The sequence below is a fragment of the Erythrolamprus reginae genome, chromosome 8 (genome assembly GCF_031021105.1).
Source record: "Erythrolamprus reginae isolate rEryReg1 chromosome 8, rEryReg1.hap1, whole genome shotgun sequence".
Taxonomy (NCBI): domain Eukaryota; kingdom Metazoa; phylum Chordata; class Lepidosauria; order Squamata; family Dipsadidae; genus Erythrolamprus; species Erythrolamprus reginae.
In genome coordinates, this window is record NC_091957.1 from 2,642,335 (window position 1) to 2,658,423 (window position 16,089).

The 16,089-nt window shown below is 40.0% G+C and overlaps 1 protein-coding gene across 8 annotated transcripts in view; it reads left to right on the top strand.

Annotated features, from left to right (window-relative positions):
* The window catches only part of LOC139170971 (protein O-mannosyl-transferase 1-like), a 93,236-nt gene that overhangs the window by 50,924 nt on the left and 26,223 nt on the right, over positions 1 to 16,089 (top strand). For 3 of the 8 annotated variants that reach the window (XM_070758660.1, XM_070758663.1, XM_070758661.1), the window contains exons 29-33: positions 90 to 266; positions 564 to 655; positions 3,279 to 3,360; positions 14,249 to 14,394; positions 15,733 to 15,839. In XM_070758660.1, the coding sequence (XP_070614761.1) occupies positions 90 to 266; positions 564 to 655; positions 3,279 to 3,360; positions 14,249 to 14,394; positions 15,733 to 15,839 (604 nt within the window). Of the gene's footprint in view, positions 1 to 89; positions 267 to 563; positions 656 to 3,278; positions 3,361 to 4,609; positions 4,844 to 8,000; positions 9,707 to 12,551; positions 12,614 to 14,248; positions 14,395 to 15,732; positions 15,840 to 16,089 lie in introns of those variants that run through there. The other 5 variants (XM_070758667.1, XM_070758668.1, XM_070758666.1 and 2 more) reach the window with 4 other exon arrangements.

Genomic DNA, 16,089 nt, shown 5'->3' on the forward strand with positions numbered 1-16,089 from the left:
CACCATCACATTATATATATATATATAAATAGAAAAAAACTCCAATTGCTCTCCATTGACTGAGACTCCTTGCTTCTATCTACCCACAGCTCACAATGTCAATTCCGGGGTCACAGCTCCCGATGGCCCGTTACGGCTCCGGCCAGCAGCCTCTCTTACTCTCCCAGTCCATTCACCTGCCCCAAGCGCAGAACCTGCCCGTCGGCGCCCCACGCAGGATCCTCTCGCCCAACTCCCAACTGTCTGCCCTGGTTACAAACAGGGAGGTAAGTTAGTGATGTTTTCTCGGGGAGTGTGTGAGCGGGCACCTCGGTGTGAATGCACAAGACGTTGAATTTTTAAATTTGAATTTTTAAAATTTTTAAATTTATTCTTATAAAGGTTTTGAACCGCATATGACACTCCCTTCCCAAAATAAAAAAACCCAGCCCAAATGTCTCATAATTCTTATTTTCTGCAAGATCGAATAATGTAGCTGGTTTTTCCACTGTTGTTGTTGTTGTTGTTGTTGTTGTTATTATTATTATTATTATTATTATTATTATTATTATTTTGTCTTCTAGCCTTCTCACATGGAAATCAAAGGATTCTCCTTTCCAGACACTAAACAAAACATCGTGCCTGGGGGGCCCATTCCGTCTCCTCATACTTACAGGTGAAAAATTTAACGCTTGGATTTATTTGATTGGAATGACGACGGCAGGGGGGGGGCTTCTTAGAGAAAGTGGTTGGCCCAAGGGCCCCCCCCCCCCATCTGACTATTTCCCCTGTGGGCTCCTTGGCGCCCTCTGAGCCTGGTGGTTTCCTCGCAGACATTTTATGACCCAACTAGATAACATTATCAGTGCTAGCGAGTGTGGGGTTTGCTGCCTGTTAATTGATTGATCGATTGGACTTACATGCCGCCTCTCTCGAAAGATTTATAGATAATAGCTCCGAGCTGGGCGATTTCATGACCCAATTTATTTAAAACTACTAAAAATTACTCCGCTTCCATCAGTCCCTACTGACTTCGTCAGAGGATTAAAATCCCCATTGAAGAAACACTTGCTTTGATATCATGCTGCTCAATGTAGCCATTGTGTGTGTAATTTTATTTATTTATTTAATTTATTTATTTCGTCCAATACACAATGAGGGTTTTAGTGGGTGTGTATATATATATATATACACATAGTAAAATGTATGATGAAGGTTATAGAGGAGATACTCATAGTAAAATATATCTAAGAAAGAATAGAAAAGAAGGTATAGGAATAGAACATATCAATGAAAGAATAGAAGATGAGATACAGGAATAGAAGAAAGGAATAGGACATATAGGAGAGCAATAGGACAGGGGACGGAAGGCACTCTAGTGCACTTGTACTCGCCCCTTAATTAGCTTTGTTGTTTCTGCCTTAGTCATGCTGACAGATAGGATAGTAGTGATTTTAAATCAATTTTAAATGCATTAAATAAATTCATTTTAAATAAATTAAATAAATAAATAAAAGTTTAATGTATATAAAACTATAAATATAGTTTTACGTATGGTATGCTTGTGTTGTGTGGTTTTAAATGACGGGTTTTTAGATGTTTTTTAAATATTAGATTTGTTACATGGTTATTATTGTTGTTGTGAGCCGCCCCGAGTCTGCGGAGAGGGGCGGCATACAAATCTAATAAATTATTATTATTATTATTATTATTATTATTATTATTATTATTATTATTAAATAACTCAATGGCTCCATTGAGAAGCGTTATATCAGAGCAAGCATTTCTTCAATGGGGATTTTAATACTCTGACGAAGTCAATTGGGACTAACGGAAGCTGAGTAATTTTAGTAGTTTTAAATAAATTGTCTACAAGGAAATCACCCAGTTCAGAGCTATTGTCTATAAGTCTATAAACAAACAGGGAGCAAACTCCACACTTCTTCAATGTGGATTTTAATACTCTAACGAAGTCAGTAGGGACTGACGGAAGCGGAGTAATTTTAGTAGCTTTAAATAAATTGTCTACAAGGAAATCACCCAGTTCAGAGCTATTGTCTATAAGTCTATAAACAAACAGGGAGCAAACTCCACACTTCTTCAATGTGGATTTTAATACTCTAACGAAGTCAGTAGGGACTGACGGAAGCGGGGTAATTTTAGTAGCTTTAAATAAATTGTCTACAAGGAAATCACCCAGTTCAGAGCTATTGTCTATAAGTCTATAAACAAACAGGGAGCAAACTCCACACTTCTTCAATGTGGATTTTAATACTCTAACGAAGTCAGTAGGGACTGACGGAAGCGGAGTAATTTTAGTAGCTTTAAATAAATTGTCTACAAGGAAATCACCCAGTTCAGAGCTATTGTCTATAAGTCTATAAACAAACAGGGAGCAAACTCCACACTTCTTCAATGTGGATTTTAATACTCTAACGAAGTCAGTAGGGACTGACGGAAGCGGAGTAATTTTAGTAGCTTTAAATAAATTGTCTACAAGGAAATCACCCAGTTCAGAGCTATTGTCTATAAGTCTATAAATAAACAAACAAACAGGGGGCAAACCCCACACTTCTTCAATGTGGATTTTAATACTCTAACGAAGTCAGTAGGGACTGATGAAAGTTTAGGAAACGAACAGATTCCAACAGAAAAATTAATAATAAATAAAGTATATACATGTGTAGAAATGGATGAAATTACAAATTCAACCAAGGGAAATAAAATTGATGAACCGAAACGAACATGGTACAAATGCCATGAATGCATTCAAAAGAGAACCTAAAAATAATACAATACAAAGTATCAGTACAAACAAAACAAATAATAGATACCTAGCAAATGTCTTTCTTTTTTATTACTGTATGGAAAAAGTAACATATTAATGAAACAAATAAATAAACGTATAATGTGAATGTAAGGTGCAAAAGGATTAATGATACACACAAAGGGTAATAATGCTGGATCATGATCTGTAAAAATGATTAAAACATGTGATAAATACTTGTGAAAACAATAAAGAAACTTTGAAAAAAAGAAAAGAAAGCTTAGTAATTTTTAGTAGTTTTAAATAAATTTTAAACATTCTGGAGATCCTGATGGCTATCGCTGGAACTCGCAATATCTTGAGAATTTGGTTTAAATGATGTTGCGAATGAAATGCCTGGAGAATTGAGGGTTATTGGAGAGATTGGTTGTTTCTGCGCCAAGCTGGTGCAACGGAATCCCTTCTTGACTTTGAATGACGGTGTTTCTTATCTTCCACCGCTACCGCCATCACCTTCTTCCCCTTTTTCCAGGCCCAGTTCTGCCAGCCCCAGCGGGAAGTCCTCTGGATCGGCCGTTGGCATGAGCTCCGTACAAAGGCATTACATTCAACAGGTAAAGTGTCCGTGGGGGTTACACCAGCTCCCTCCTCGAGAACTGAGCTTGGGATGTCAAAGCTGGACTTCCCCCACTAGGAGTTAGCAGTGAGGTGCTAAGAGTAGAAGAAGGTCCCTTGGCCTCCTGGGGATTCTGGGTGTTGCAAGGTCCAGGACTTAATCTGCCCTTCTCCATCCACCTCTCGGCCCTCTCTGGAGCTCTGTGAAAGGATTGTGGAGAGAAGGAAGGAATGGAAAGAGAGATAAAGGGAGAGATAAACACAAGTTAATCTTGCCCTGGTTGTGTCTTTCTTCCTTCCTTCTCTCTCTCCCTTCCTTCCTTCTTTCCCTTTCTGCTGCTTTCTCTTTTCCCTCCTCTTCTCTCACTCCTCCCTTTTCTCTCTCCTTCCTTCTTCTTTCCATTCTCTTCTCTCCCCACTTCTTCCCTGCCACTTCTCTCTTCCTTCTATTCATTCCTTTCTCTTGTTCTCCCTTCCCTTTTCTTACTTACCTGTCTCTTTTTCCTTTCGTTTCCCTCTCCTCTTCCTCTCTTCTCTCTTCCATCTTCCTCCCCTCTCCTTTCCCCCTCTCCTCTCCTTCTCTCATCTCCTCTTCCCCTCTTCTCTTCCTCTCTTCTCTAACCTATCCCCCTCTCTTTTCCTTCTTTCCCCCTCTTTTCTCTCCTTTCCTTTCTCACCTATCTTCCTCTCCTCTCCTTCACTTCCGTTCTCTCCTTTTCCCCTCTTCCCCTCTTCTCTCTCCTCTTTTCCTTTCCTTCTCTCCTCTCTTCCTGTCTTCTCTGTCCTCTCTTCCTCTCCTCTTCCCCTCTTCTCTTCCTCTCTTCTCTAACCTATCCTCTCTTCTCCTTCTTTTCCCCTCTTTTCTCTCCTCTCTTTTCTCACCTATCTTCCTCTCCTCTTCCCATCTCCCCCTCTCCTCTCCTTTACTTCCCTTCTCTCCTTTCCCCCTCTTCTCTCTCCCCTTTTCCTTTCCTTCTCTCCTCTCTTCCTCTCTTCTCTGTCCTCTCCTCTTCCCCTCTTCTTTTCCTCTCTTCTCTCTCCTCTTCCACTTTCCCCTTCTCCTCTCCTTCTCTTCTCCTCTCTTCTTCTCTCTCCTCTTCCACTTTCCCCTTCTCCTCTCCTTCTCTTCTTTCCTTTCTTCTTCTTTTCCTATCTTCTCTTCCTCTCTACTCTCTCCTTCCCTCCTCTCCTCTCCCTTCTTCCCTTCCCCTTCTTCCTCTCCCTCCCTCCTCCTCCTATGACCGACAGGCAAAACAGCGAGTGGATGAGAACAAAAGCCTGGGAGCCGTGAAACTTTCGGAGTCTCCCTCCTCCACCGGTCAGATGAAGCCGGTCCGTACGGGCGCCATCAAGCCTCAAGCTGTCAAAGTGGAGGAGAGCAAGGCCTAACTAAGCTCCCCCCCCTCCCTCCACGAAGGATGCCCGCCAGTCCTCCAGCGGAAGAGGAAAGAGAGAGAGGGAGGGAAGGAGAGGCTCTGCAACCCACATCCTTCCCCAGGGGGTGGGTGGGTGTGTCTCTGGATGCTCCCAGCTGCTTTCTTTACGCCCTACGGGTTATTTTCTCTCCCCCCCCTCTTCCTTTTCCATCCTTCCTGGGCCCCTGCTTGTTGTTTTTTTAAAGAAGAACACCCGAGGAAGAGCGCTCCGTGGGAATTCAGCAGCATCCAAAGTCCTCTTTTGAATTTGTGGATTCTGGAGTGGCTACAGGCATTTTTAATTCATTTGTTTTCTCCACTTGCAAGTAGCAGAAAGCATTAAGGAGATGTTAAGCTTTTTATGTGGCACAGTGGAATGCTAGGCTATCTGTTGTTCTCCTCCTGTCTTTTCCCTTCCTTCCTTCCTTCCTTCCTTATTTCTTCCCTCCTTCCTTCCTTCCTTCCTTCTTTCTTCCCTTCCTCCCTCCATCTTCCTATCCTATCCTATCCTTTCCTCCCCTTTCCTTCCTTCCTTTCTTCCCTTCCTCCTTCCCTCCATCTTCCTTTACTCCACTTTCCTTTCTTTTCCTTTCCTTTCTTCCTTTCCCTTCCTCCCTCATTCCCTCCCTCCATCTTCCTTTCCTTTTGTCATCCTTTCCTCCCCTTTCTTTTCCTTTCCTTTCCTTCCTTCCCTTCCCTTCCTTTCCATCTTCCTTTCCTTTCCTCACCCTCCTCTGCTGTCTTTTCTTCTCCCTCTCTTCTTCCCCAACTTCCTCCCTAACTCCATCAGAGGGGTCTTTTTAACCTCCAACCCCCTGAATCCTTCATTGTAGCTGAACTTCTCCACCTTCTGTTAAGATATTTCCCCCCCCTTTCCTGCTTCCGATTGACTCACCCGGAAAGGAAACATTTCCCCAACCTCCAAAATCATGTCTTTGTTTGCATGGGCTTCCTTTCTTGGCTAGAGATCCCTACATGCGACTTTGTGATGGACGATGGTGTTCCATCAAGCTTGGACCTCAGCTCTTTTCAACCAATACATTCTCCCCTCTCCTTCCCTTTGGCACTTAAAGAAACAAGCTTTTGGAAATAAACCAAGATAAAAGAGAGGCCCGCACAGCTGTCTCCCCATTGCCTCGTTCTTCAAATTCCCCAACGTGTGGAAGTCATTTTGAAATAAATCACCAAGAATCTTCCCAAATCTGCCCCCTCCCTCCTCAAACCAGGGCATTCATAGCTGTTTTTTTAAAAAAAAAAATTCCTATATGCAATTTATTTCCGTGTCGTTTTTAGACACGAAAGGATTGTGGGAACGTAAGTGGCTCAAGTTTTCTGCTTTGCCGGAAAAGTGATTTTTTTCCTCTCCCAATCTTGAAGGGGTGTGGACTTCAACTCCCAGAGTATTTTTCCAGCATGGATTCTGGGAGGTGAAGCCTGCTTTATCTTGAAGCAGGCTAGAGGCTAGCTGTGGAATTCTGGGAGTTGAAGTCCACCCATCTTAAAAGTTGAGCTTTAGAAACGCTTTGACTTGATGGTGGTTTGAAATTGCTTCTTCCTCTTTTCCTTCTTCTCATTTTCCTACCGCTCTCCCCTCCACCAAAGTTTGTCCTTACTCTGCATCCCTTCCTTTGCTTTCGCTCATTCTATTTTTCTTTCTTTTACCCTTTCTTCCCTCTTTCGCATCCAGGAGTCTGTTTCTGTAGAAAAGGGTCTTCTTGGTAACAAACCAGGACAGGTTAAAAAAAAAATAGAGGGTTTTGGCACGCAGGGAGGTTTTAACATATATTCCCCCCCCCCTTCTCTCCCTTTCCAAGCCTCGTAGCAACAAATGACGAAACACCTTTTTTTGCACAATCATTGTTGGAAAAATACATTAGTAGGGGAGTTCTGCATATGGGTATTTTATTTTTAAGAGGAGGAAAAAAACGGCGGAGTCGCAATTTGTGTGGCTTACTTTAAGGTGTCCCACGGGCCTCTTGGTTGGCAATTCCAAACACCACATTTTTGGGGAAGGGAAAAAACATAATGCAAAACCTTCAGGACTTCAGAGCCGTCCTGCTGATGTGCAAAAGAGGCGATTTTGAATTTTCCAGTAACTATCAAAATGGTCTTTTTAGTACAGTAGTACCCCTAGATACGAGCATAATTCGTTCCATAAGGGAGCTTGTATCTCGAGGCAACTCGTATCCGGAACAAGTTGTTTTTCCCCTCCGAGATAACCAAAAGCAAGGATTCTTGCGCCACCTAGTGGACGCTCGGCTCGTATCCCGAATTTGAGCTTGGAACTAGAACAGAAATGTCTCTCCCCTTGTGGCTCGTATCTTGAAATACTCGCATGTAGAGCAGCTCGTATCTAGAGGTACTACTGTATTTGTTTTTCTGCAAGAGCTTTGTCAATAGTGTTGGCTTCGTCAGCTCCTTTGCTCCCTCGGCGTGCATTGGAGATCTCTTCCCAACCGTCTCCAGAAGTTTAAAATGTAGGGACATTTCAATAAAATAAAGAGCATTGCTAGGGAGAGAGAGGATTTTTTTTTTAAAAAAGAGATAGAACTCTACTGCTTGTAGTCATTTTAGTCATTTGGAGTTGAGTAATTCTTCAATATTCGCCTTTGGAGTTCTGCCAAACTTTCCATGTATTTTTAACCTTGGTTTTACTCCCTGTAATTATCTTTTTTTAAAAAAAAAAAAAGACTTTTTTGCTTCCTTCTATGCCTCTGCTTGAAAAAACATTGCAAGCCACAGAATTTCTCACACAAAACGCCTCGAAAAACATTTGGCCAGCTCTGTGCAAAAAAATAAATAAATAAACCAATTTCAATCTTGGCGTAATTTGCTTTGCTTTAATTTTTCTCTCCCTCTGTGCAAAGATTAGCGAATTGCAATCCTGCTCTTATTAGTGGCAGTAAATGCTTTGTGCCCCCGAGAATGAGTTTTTTATTTTTATATATTGTTTTCTTCGTCCGGCCAAATGTTTCGGCCTTTTTTGTCTTTTCAAATTGCGAGGCAGCTAGATTGATTGTTAGATGCACGAGAGCATCATAAGGCTTCTGGTGGGAATTTAAATCTTAGAATAGAGGAGGTTGTTCTGCCTTTCAGCCGTTTCCTTCCACTCCAGCAAAATCTAAAAACACTAGAATTTATTTATGCGTCTTTGATGTTGTAGGTAAAAAGAATTAAATACTTCACTGATCTATTTATATAATGTCTGGATTTATTTTGCACAGGTCAGGCCGAGAAAGTGTCCATAGATTTTTCCTATTTTGTCAAAACTCGCTTTCGATTCTAAAGCTTTTTAACCGTAGCCACTTAAAATTTTGGCTTAAATCTTCTGGCTTTATTTTTGTCTGCCCCAAACTGACTCCAGAGAATATTGTGATGTTCTTGAAAGAAAACTGTTTCCTTTGCTACAAATTCAACAATTTTTTTGTGTGCGTGTTTCGAAGAAGGAACACTTCTGATGCAAGCAAAAAGTTTTCCAAACTGATTTCTGGATGCAGTTGCTATGCGGGCTGACATGTTGGTGAGAAGCAATTCTGCACAAGCATTTTTCTCCTGCGTGAACCATGTAAATGCCGAAGATTGTATATTGGCAAGGACGGTGGGTTTTATTCCCCTGCCACCAAAAGAAAAGGAGATCGCACCTCTTCCCAAGATTCCTGTCAAATTTCAGCTGTGCACACGATTATTTGGGAAAAAAATAAAAAATAAAAACCCGGAAGGAAAGAACCGCAGTCTGTTTATAATCCAGAAACAAGCTAACAAGCGCTTCTCTTGATCATTTTTCCCCTAAGTTGTTTTAAAGCACCATTTTAAAGCTATTGTGTTTTTGTTCAGCCTGTAAATAGAATTTTAATTCTGCGTTTCACCCTCTTGTATTTCGAGGCTAGCCTGTAAAAACTCTGAAAATTATTCTTTAAACTGAAGGTGTCTGAAAGAGAGAAAAACGGGGAGGCTAAAAGTTTTAAAAGATGAACGGAGAAACGTTTATAGACCATAGTTAACGTAGATCTTTCCCCCTCCTTGCTTTCTATAAAAGGACCCTCCATATTCCTGGCTCTGCTTTTATTTTATTTTTTCCAGAAAGTTTATAGATGGAAAAGACCCATCAGCTTAAAAGTTTTATCGTTAGCCACAAGACCTTAATTGCATGCCATTTTTATTCCCCCCACCCACTTTCCTTTGTGTCTTTTAGCCTTTGGTGTGATGCAAAAAAATTCTCTTTCCACGTCACTTAAAAATATGGCAGGCAGATTTCAATTTAATTTGCCTTCAATCCACTTGGCTTATAATTTGTCCTGTGGCTTCTAATGAGCATTTTTTTCGCCAGAGATGTCGGACTGAAAATTGTGGGGTGTAACGTAAGCGCTAACACAACACTTGGTCGTTCGACACAAGGCTGAACTGCTTTTAAAGTTTTTCGAGGATGTTCAAAAGAAGCTGAATACTACGATGTTGTTCATAGCAAAATTTTCTTCTCTCGTCCTGTATAAATCACATTATTTTTTATTTTAAAGATGGTATCGTACCTGTTCATGTTTTAATCTTGGAAACCTGTACAGTAAACTTCTTTTTTGTTTTGTTTATTTTTGTTTTGTTTTTTTTGGGGGGGGGGGGCGTCCCCTGTGTTTTGTCTTTTCATGTAGAGCAGAGATTTGAAAGGGTGAATGCATTTGCAGACACGTAAAATGTTTTAAAATCTTTCGGAGAACTGCCAAAGCCGGTAAAAAAAAAGACAGTTCTTGTTCGCCCTTTTATGGGGTTGGGTTTGTTTGTTTTTCTTTTTTGGGTTTGTTTTTTTGTTTTTTGTTTGGGTTTTTCCCTCCAGTTTGTATGGTTTCTCCTTTCAAATATGTGATTGTATTAGCTCTTTCCATATGAAAGAATTATCCTTATTTAAATTTAAAAAAAATAAAGAAAGAAATAAAAGCGAGGCCATTTCGTGTCGTGCTTTGGTCCAGTTTTGCAGAGGAAGGCGGAGCAAAGATTGCGGTCTGAAGAGACGGGTGCAAAACACCATTTCTGTTGCTAAAAAAAGAGAGATCATACAAAAGATCGCGTTGCATAGCTAAAAATTGGGAAATTCACAAGTCATCCAGGTCATGGCTGTGCTTTTTCAGGAAGCAACTGGACTTTATTGTTTTTGATTTTGCTAAGAATCTCCACAGACTTTTAGCTATAGACAGTTTGGGATTAGTGTTGGGCGAACTGAACTTGCAAAGTTTGGGTTCGTGCCGAACTTTGCAGTGTTCAGCAAGCCGAACCTGAAGCAGAATTTTTAAAAAGTTCGGGTTCGGTGTTTGATTGTGCACTGCAAAACGCCGCCGTGGGATTCCCCACCTCCTTTTGCTTGTAGTGCCACTGCAGCATCCTTTTCCGTAAAAATAAAAGGAAGCAAAAGGAGTTGGGGAATTCCCCACCTGCTTGTTTATTTTTACGGAAAAGGATGCCGCAGCGGCGCTGCTGCTGTTCAAGTTCGGGTTTGGCGAACTTACCTGAACTTCACGGCAAAGTTTGGCCGAACTTCGTTGGGTTTGCCCAACACTATTTGGGATGAACACCCTTTGAATGGTGTGGGAGTAGGAATGAATTTCCAGAGGGGGGGGGAGAAATGCATACTGGGAATCAGGAGCACCACTCAGCTGATCCGGAGGAGACAGATAAATCTCCAAGTGGCCTCCACAACCCTCTACAAAGGATGCAAATGACCAGCTTTCTGCAAAGAATATAAATCCTTCCATTCCCCACCATCCAGTTGGAACTGAAGAAGTGAAATGTCTTCGAAGGAAATACAAAGTCCACTTGTTTCCTGAAAAAGCACCTTTGACACATCTGTCCAGCTGCCCCTCTGAAATTCAACAATTTGCATTCACCCTTGTGTTTACCCTTTTGCCATACATCACTGCAAGTAATGTACTTGCAATTGCAAAGCAAGATTTCACTAGGCCGGTGGTTCTCTACCTGGGGGTCGGGACCCCTTTCGGGGTCGAACGACTATTTCACAGGGGTCGCCTAAGATCCTGGGAAAAGACAAATTCTACATGGTGTTAGGAAGTAAATCTATTCTGGCCCCTTGGAACATATTTTTACAATCTGACCAATCGGGCGTCTACAGTGGGCGTGTCAGCTTAAAGCTCTCTTTGGAGAATTGCTGCTAGACTTATGGTTAGGGGTCACCACAATATGAGGAACTGTATTATGGGTTGTGGCATTAGAAAGGTTGAGAACCACTGCACTAGGGTGACTGATACCTACAGAAAAGAAAATAGTTTTAAATAAATTTAATTTAGGGCCACTTTATTTAAAGTGGGCGTTTTCTCAACCATGAATAACTACAGAAATTGGATAATGAAAATTTATAATGCCTTGGTAAGGTCACACTTGGAATCCTGCATTCAGTTTTGGTCACCACGATAGAAAAATGATGTTAAGACTCTAGAAAAAGTGTAGAGAAGAGCAACGAAGATGATTAGGGGAATGGAGGTTAAAACATACAAACGGTTGCATGAATTGGATATAAAAGAAGGACCAGGGGAGACATGATGGCAGCCTTCCAATATCTCAGAGGTTGTCACAAAGAAGGAGTCAAACTATTCTCCAAAGCACCTGAGGGTAGAACAAGAAGCAATGGGTAGAAACTAAACAAGGAGAGAAGCAACTTAGAACTAAGGAGAAATTTCCTGAAAGAACAATTAACCAGTGGAACAGCTTGCTTGCAGAAGTTGTGAATGCTCAAACACTGGAAATTTTAAAGAAGATGTTGGATAACCATTTGTCTGAAGTGGTGCAGGGTTTCCTGCCTAAGAAGGAGGTTGGACTAGAAGACCTCCAAGGTCCCTTCCAACTCTGTTATTCTATTCAGCATCTGAAAGGCAAAAATCCAGAAGGATTTAGGAAAATGGTAATAAAAACCAACACCCTCCTGTTCTGTACTGTAGCAACTAGTAAGGCCGTGGTTCTCAACCTGGGGGTCAGGACCCATTTGGGGGTCGAACGCCCATTTCACAGGGGTCGCCTAAGACCATTGGAAGAGACAAATTCCCGACGGTGTTAGGAACTAAAGCTTCTATTCTGGCACCTTGGAACATATTTTTACAATTTGATTAATCAGGCGTTTACAGTGGGGGTGTCCCTCTGACCTTCCTGCCAATCAGTTTAAAGCTCTGTTGGGAGAATTGGTGTTAGACCTTTGGTTGGAGGCCACAACAAAACGAGGCACTGTATTAAGGGGTCGCGGTTGAGAACCGCTGTAGTATGAGATTTCTGACTGTCATTTTGTGACAAGCAAGGCTAAATAGATTTGCAGTGGGAGATGTAATGCAAAACATCTGGTAACATTGGCCTGGTTCTGGAATTATGATTGCATAAAATATTTTAAATACTTTAATACTTTGGTGGCTACAATATCTAAATACTGTAGGTTTGGTATTGCAAAGAATACTAGGAATTCTGGGGATTAATTTCCCAGGAAAATAACCAGGTTGCAAATGACTATCGGGGAAAAAAGGGATTGTTGAAAAATAAATTTTAAAAAATTGCCAGGGGAAAAACAAAAAAAAGCACATGGACTCTATGGTTTCTTGTTCCTATGGCAACTGCACGGGCTCGTGATGTCACTTCCGGCCCTGCCTTCCTGCCTTCACGTGGAAGGGCGTAGAGCGGATGGCATGTTCGCCTCCTGTCTCTCCACCCTTTTGTACAATTGGTACGTCCCATATCCGCCGCTTTGAGCCCTGCACGAAGGCGAGCCCATTCTAGAAAAGGGGGGAGGCGGGGAGAAATTAGGGAGATTGAACCAAGCGAGCGAGCAAGCAAGCGAGGCAGAAGCAGCAGGAATCGGGTAAGTGTCTCGAAATAATGGGAAAGAAAGTGAATTTCTTTCCCGGCTATTTTATAGATAATATTTAGACATATTTTTTTTTCTATTTTACAGGCGTGCGTTTGGGGTGCAAAAAAAGAACAGGGGTTGGTGCAAAAGAGCAATTGCTGGAGAGAGTTTGTACGCTCCAATGTTGCTTTGTGATGCATTAAAATGATGTGCAGATGTTGGTTGGATGGAGTTAAATGCATTGCCTCTCTTTCTAATTTGTTGCCTTCTCCACTTTCTTTTTTTAAAAATAATCTTTCTTAAGTTTCTACATATAAAAACAATTTAAGCAAACAGAACATACAAAGAAAAGAAGAAAGAAAAATAGACAGACAAATCAATTTATAAACTTAAACAACATTTAAAGCGTTCAGTTTCAGTGGTGTTAGATATAGGCACGTAGATGGTTATTTGCTTATCAATATTTTCTTTCACTACATACATATATTTATTTGTTATATAGGAGACATAATTTGTCAGCCATGTTGTTATCACTATCAAGCTACCAAATATTGAGTTTTTATATCTAGTGTGTGAAATTGTATGTTTGTTGTCTTTAGTTCTGTATATTATATTGTATTCGCTTTGAATATTTCTGAAGAAGGCCCAAATTCGTCTTTAGGGGTTTTATGTTCCATCAATTTATGGTACAGTATTTCTACATTTTCATTTTATTTGGGTACGAAAGGAAGGCGTGTCTGATTTTGCTTTTCCTTTTTAGTGTATTTTTTCTGTTTGAGCCATTTGTACCTTCTCCACTTTCTTTTGCTGTCTCCAGATACTGCCACTTGTTCTTATGGTTTGTCACTCCACCAGCCAAACATTTAGACTGCATTTGGCATTTGGGGCCACCAGACAAGTCCCTGTAGCTCAGGGTTTAGACTGTGGGCTCTTTGATGGCCTCCGAGCTTGGTTGTTTCCTTGCAGGCCTTTCATGACCCTACTAGGTTACATCACTAGTGCTATTGAGTGTGGGGTTTGCACTATGTTTATATACAGTAGCTTGCTCTGCCAATGTGATAGGGGGTTTGGTTTTCTCCTTGGTAGTGCCTCAATTAAGATATTATCCTCTCTGCTTGCTTGTCTGGAGTTAATCCCGGTTTATCTAAGTATTGGTAGCTGGAGATGTGTTTTAGTTTTCGTTGTTTCCTTCTGTTTTTGTATTGTTTCTTTTCAACGGTGGGCAAACGTGGTTTATCTCTCTGTGTCTGTGGATGGTTGATTGGTCCGAATAATGTAATTTTTCCAGCAATTTGAGAGCATGCAAGATTCTCCCCCCCCATTTAAAAAATATATATATATTAATCCATACACCTTTAAATATTACAGTATTTGTAAACACATGCTTTTATTTATACTGTACATTTTTTAAATTAACCATTCATGTATTCTTAATATGTAGAACAGTTCATTTCAGGTATATTTTCATAATATCGTGCTTCTAAGAAAAAGGAAAAATATATAAATCTAATTTTGTCTTCTGGGATGTCCAGTAATTAATTTCAAACAATCCCCCGCAAATTAACTGCTATTAGCTTAATTCACCTTTAAGTCACTTAATTTTTTATGACAAATGGGACCAATTTTCCTTATTTTTTATTTATTTAGATGTCACCAGACCATTCTGAAAAAATGCTCGGATATTTAAAGCAGCCAATTGTCTTTTCGGTGGAAATCAATGTCAACCTGGTGGTTTTGACAGTGGTGGGATTGATCAGCCGGCTGTGGGCTCTGTCCTACCCCAGAGCTGTAGTGTAAGTAAACATATTTCAATATATGGAGATGCCGTAGATTTAGTAGACTGAAAATATCCGTATGGACAATGGCTCTTCCAGGGATTGAAACGAAACTTTTCTCTCTGTCTCTTTATAAAGACTGTCTGTGGGAAAACCTCACCGTTGCGTTTTTAGAAGCTTTTAATCCAGGCGCATAAACTATTTATTATTCAGTCTAGCTTTTAGAGTGTGAAAAAGCTTTGAAAACAAAATGAGATTAACATTACTCAAGCTGTCGTGGTGCATGAAGCTTGGATATCTTTTATTCTCTGACGGAATTGTAACCACCGGGAGACTGTTGTGAAAGTCAGTTTTGTCTCATTTTATGACCTTTCTCATGGATGGTTGATAGATAGATAGATAATAGACAGACAGACTAGATAGATAGACAGACAGATGATTAGAAAGATGATAGATAGATAGATAGATAGATAGATAGATATAGAAAGATGATAGATAGATAGATAGATATAGAAAGATGATAGATAGATAGATATATATAGAAAGATGATAGATAGATGATAGATAGATAGATAGATAGATAGATATAGAAAGATGATAGATAGATAGATATAGAAAGATGATAGATATAGAAAGATGATAGATAGATATAGAAAGATGATAGATAGATAGATATAGAAAGATGATAGATAGATAGATAGATAGATAGATAGATAGATAGATAGATGAATAATAGGTAGGTAGGTAGATAGGTAGGTAGATGGATAAATAGATGAGAAAAGATGAGAAATGGTGGTAGCCATATATAATGATATATCACAAAATTTTCTTATTGTTTAGATTTTAAACATATATAACTTTATTTTATGAAGTAGGGGATATATTATGAATAGTTTCTTTTACTATAGAATTTTTAATTAGCTATATGCTATAATATTAAAATTTAGATAATAAAAGAGATTTTATTGTTCTTTGCATAGATGTATTGTAACTTGTGTATAGTAAGATAGAGAGGAAGAATTTTATTTAGTTTTTAAAGTATTGATACATTAAAATTAATAGAAAATTTTAGAGGAGGAGAGATAAGTTTATATATGATTGATTTTAAGCATTGTTGCTGTGTTTATAACTATATATTGCTTTACTTTATGGTGGAGAAAATTTAAAAAAAATCTTATACCCCCCCAAAAAGAATTTATCTGTAGCTTTAATGCTGTCTGATGCGTCTTTCTTTGGAACTGATATTCGGTGTGTTTCTCCATTGCGGTGAGAAATCCAATTACATGAGGGGTTTGATGAGAAATCTCTCGTCTCTCTTTTTCTAAAAAAAAAAAATATTTTATTGCATTATTCCAGTTTTGATGAAGTTTACTACGGCCAGTTCCTCTCCTTGTATATGAAGCGGATATTTTTCATAGATGATAGTGGCCCGCCGTTCGGACACATGCTTTTCGCTTTGGGAGGTAGGCAAGTTTTCAAATAATTCACATCCTGTGTTGCAAGAATAAATTAAGGCATCTCTGCCCCAGTATGTGTTGCCGGGAATTTGAATATTAGCAAATTGCCTGAAACCCCGCAAATAAAGAGAGGGAAAAATAGAAGCTGTCCAGGTGACTTTCAGTTGCTCACCCGGAGACTGGGAATTCTACTCCATCCTTACTAGAACTAGTAACTTGCTGGTTGATTTTGGGCCAGTCAGCAGGAGACGGCGAA